Source organism: Amia ocellicauda, chromosome 12, assembly GCF_036373705.1.
Source record: "Amia ocellicauda isolate fAmiCal2 chromosome 12, fAmiCal2.hap1, whole genome shotgun sequence".
Taxonomy (NCBI): Eukaryota; Metazoa; Chordata; class Actinopteri; order Amiiformes; family Amiidae; genus Amia; species Amia ocellicauda.
In genome coordinates this window covers 27,816,471-27,820,711 of record NC_089861.1, presented here as the reverse complement: position 1 = coordinate 27,820,711, position 4,241 = coordinate 27,816,471, and the positions used below count along the sequence as shown (strand labels likewise).

General features: G+C 35.8%; 1 protein-coding gene across 1 annotated transcript; it reads left to right on the top strand.

The window, feature by feature from the left end:
• The first annotated feature begins 493 nt into the window (after positions 1 to 493).
• LOC136764827 (apoptosis-associated speck-like protein containing a CARD) lies at positions 494 to 2,266 on the top strand. The gene is made up of 2 exons (XM_066719157.1): positions 494 to 881; positions 1,943 to 2,266. The coding sequence occupies exon 1, from the start codon at positions 614 to 616 to the stop codon at positions 878 to 880; it is 267 nt and encodes an 88-aa protein (XP_066575254.1). The 5' UTR covers positions 494 to 613; the 3' UTR covers position 881; positions 1,943 to 2,266.
• The last annotated feature ends 1,975 nt before the right edge of the window (positions 2,267 to 4,241 follow it).

The following is a 4,241-nucleotide window of genomic DNA, read 5'->3' as shown; positions in this document are numbered from 1 at the left end:
ACCCAAAGCAGACAGACACACAGAGAATGAGAGCAAAAGACAGGGTAAGAGAGAAAGACAGCAGACTACAGTGATGGTTAAGCATCCCAATTTGATCACTGCAGGAAAAATACACTTGTACAAATAGGTATAGAAATCGGTCAGTATCAGCAACACAACTCATTCATGAAAACAGTGAGACAGACAGAGAGAGAGAGAGAGAGAGAGAGAGAGAGAGAGAGAGAGAGAGAGAGAGAGAGAGAGAGATTGCACTTGAACAGGTATCAATATAAAATCGAATCGATTTATGTAACTGTAGTTGTAATGGAGTGTACTATAATAATGTATTAGAGTGCTAGAGTGTGTCTGATACTGTGTAAAGGCGAATTAGACATAAAAGACAGTCGTATATTGAAATTACAGCTGTTATGTTACAGGTTTTGTTGCCCTTTTTAAAGCTCCCAATAGATAAGTGAGTTATTACAGACGAAACTAGTACACGCCTGTACAGTACACGCATGCGCTGAACGTGTTTTCCATACTGCTCACTGCAAGAAAAAAACGTCGGTGAGCTCTATTCTTATTATTATTTTTTCTACATAGAAATATAATTAAATACAGACATAAATAGAAAATGAATAAAACCATCAAAGACCACATCATGGACATACTAGACGATCTAGATGATAGCGGTCTCAAGAGGTTTAAGAACAAACTGTCCGACCGAGGAGGGGAGCCTAAGATACCGAAAGGTCGCCTGGAGAAAGCCGACAGCATCGATATAGCCAACCTGCTGGTGAGTTACTTCACCGAGAGCAAAGCCGGCGCGGTCACCATCGAGGTCCTGCAGGCCATCAACCTGAACGCAGAAGCGGACCAACTGAGAGCCCTTACCTCTTAAGGTGCGTGAAGAACACATTTGAGACAGACTACAGACTACGACTTTTGCATGTCTTTACTGATACTGTTTTTTGGAGGCATTTTAAAGTCAACTTTCACTTTCGGTTATCAGCTCGATGCAGAAAGTGTTCCCCCTCACACCGAGCCGAAAAGTTGAAAAGTTGTGCTCAAAACCAGGAATGTTAAATTAAAACGAATTTTCCCCCGAGTGCACCGCAAGAGGAGTTATTCTACAAACTATAGCTTACACAGGTTACAATGTATCCCTCTTTCTGTCCCAGTGGCTATAGTACGAAATGCAATCAACATGAATCCCATAGAACAAACATAAGAGCCGTTTCCTCCTGACACAACAGTGTCTATATGTGTTTAAACTGTGCGACAGAGTATTGGTCACTGTTGCGTGTTGCACTGTTGTTGTGTACAGAATAGATACATTCATGTTTCTCCTCAGTTACAGCACTTATCTTGAACGACGATCTACTATGTGATTTGCTTCCAGTCTTTATGTATTTATGTATGTATGTATGTATGTATGTATGTGTTTGTTTATTGGCAGACACCCTTTTCCAGGGCGGCTTACAGGTTACACAAGCATTACATAAGTTCAGTAAAACAATTAAATACAACATTGGAATTAAGCAGTAGAACAAAGTACAATTTCAAGTGTAGAAGTAGGCTACTGTAAATATAAAATACAAAGCATGCCTAGTTCAAGGAGGTAACAAGTGCAGACATGGAGCAGTGAAGTCCTATGAACTAAAGGGAGGGTGCATAGGAGAAATCACACAAATCAATTAAGCAGAAGCATAATGAAGCATAGTTATAAAAAGTGCAAAATTACAGGAGTGCGGAACAGCTCAGGATGGGCCAGGGTTAAACAGGAGCGGTCTGGCCGAGTAGTCGGTATTTTTGTTAATAATAATAATAATAATAATAATATTATTATTATTATTATTATTATTATTATTATTATTATTATTATTATTATATAATGGCTTATTTTGCTATGTCTCTTTCTAAATGGTCAATAGGCTATACTTGTTGTGTTCTAACGTTGCAGGTGAAGAGAAAGCGAACCCACCGTACCCGTAAAAAGGTGCATCTTCACCCGCACACTCACCAGGCAGCTGGACCTGCAGCCCCTCATCGCTGTGTGATTGTGGTTTCTATTTTGGACCACGTGGTCGACTTCCTCTGGGACTTCGCCACGAATAGAGTTACGAAAACAAAAGACATGCTATTGAAATTGTCCAAGCTCACTGTGTTGCATAAACTTTTTTTGCTTACATTGTTGCAGTTTAATTGAAAACATGTCTGTGTGATTGTGCGTTTATGTAGAGGGGGGTTGTTTGAATGTTTCACATTAAAAACAATTGTATTTTAAGTCTGCTTGTTGTAGTGTTTTTCAGGCTTAGGTTACATAAAATGGCGAAAACCAGTGACATATCCTGTTACACTCTTAGAACGAATGTCTTAAACTTAATGCATTATGTTTGTTCAAGGAAAACACAATTAAAATTCACCAAAGAACAATACAATGCCCTTTTAACACGTCTGTGTGAGACAAATAAACATTACTGTGTTCAAAAACATTATTATGTTGTAATTTGGTATATTTTATTTTATTATTTATTATTTATTATTATTATTTATTATTTTATTTTTCTTGAACAAACACAGAATGTGTTAATTTTAACACATTACTTCTAAAAGTGTATACTGCCTCCGAGGTGTTTATTTGTGATTCACATTAATATGTTTCCAAAATCAGGAAGGGCCAAGCAGTTCTCAGAGTAATTTGGGAAATTCTTCATTGTTTATTGATCCTTCAGCATTATTACAGGTTCTTAAAAATACTTCATTAAACTTCATCAAACTTCATTAAATACTTCATCATGTTCATTAAAAACATTGAATTACTTTGCTGTTACAATAAAAATCATCAATCCGTATACAATTTAAAATGCTAAAAATGTCAAAGCTAACATCTAATCTCTAATCTTTTTTAAGCTAAATCTAATATCCTAAGGCAACAATCCGTTGTCATTGAAGAGTCTGCACATATAAGGATATGGTGTCTCGACGTCCGACATCTCGGGATGACCAGTTTGTCATTGTTAGTCCTTGTCTGACAACCTGTAAATGTGGTCACTTGACCTGATTCTTCTCTTTTTTGTATAAGATTTTTTGTATAATTATAATTATAATTATAATTGTAATACTTTTTGTATTGATTTGTATTGACTTTTGTAATATTTGTGCAAACTGTAAGTAGCCTTCGATATGGGCATCTGCCAATTAATCAATAATAATAATAATAATAATAATAATAATAATAATAATAATAATAATAATAATAATAATGTGAAAAAATGAATTACGTGTCTAGACATAGGGGTGGGTCGCTGCCTGAGTTTTCTAAAGCCAAAATACTCTCTCTCTCTCTCTCTCTCTCTCTCTCTCTCTCTCTCTCTCTCTCTCTCTCTCTCTCCGTATACGGAAGTCCGCCTGCGGTTTCTGTTCTACAGAGAAAATCCCGGGCTGCTTAAAACAAATTACAAAACTTCAAATCTCTATGTAAAGTGCTTTAATTTAAAAACACATTGGGAAAACTTAAAATCGTCTGGGTGGAGCTACAATCGACAAGGAGTCCAAGCAGACTATTTTTATTATTATTTTACTTTTTCACTTAACACACGATCCGAAGCTGTTTAATTTTAGATGATAAATAAAAACTGATATTTTGACTGGAGACTGAAACTGAGACAGTGACCCCAAAAAATCCTAGAAATATGATCATTCAGTCCTAGTGATGGTATGAGATATACAACAGCGGGAAAACACATAAGCAGGCATTTAGACGATTAAATAAATTTAACTAAAACAATATTAAAAACTGCCATAAACTGCACATGCACACAGTTTGTAACTAACGAAACAAAGATTGGGTTAAACATCAGCGGGAAAATGAGGCGCTAGCCTCAATATTCCCTTTTATACAATACGTAGCCTATACACTCGAGCACAACTATATCTAAAATATAGTTAATTTAAGTACATTAAATGCAGTATCGCTCTCAATCCATTTATTGGTTTTATTTAACTGGTATGGATTTGTTTACTAAATGTCAACAAGCAAAAAATACAAACACAGGTATGGTATTGACTTTATTCATGTTAGATATTTTCTTTTTTGTTGTTGTTGATCCCAATATTCAGTGCTTTGTAAATTATAAACTGAGAATCTATCTTTCTATCTATCTATCTATATATAGGTTATAGCAGTCAGGGGGGCTCCCACACCACACTCATACTATAGGACAGTTTAGAGTAGCCAGTAAACCAAAGTGGCATATATT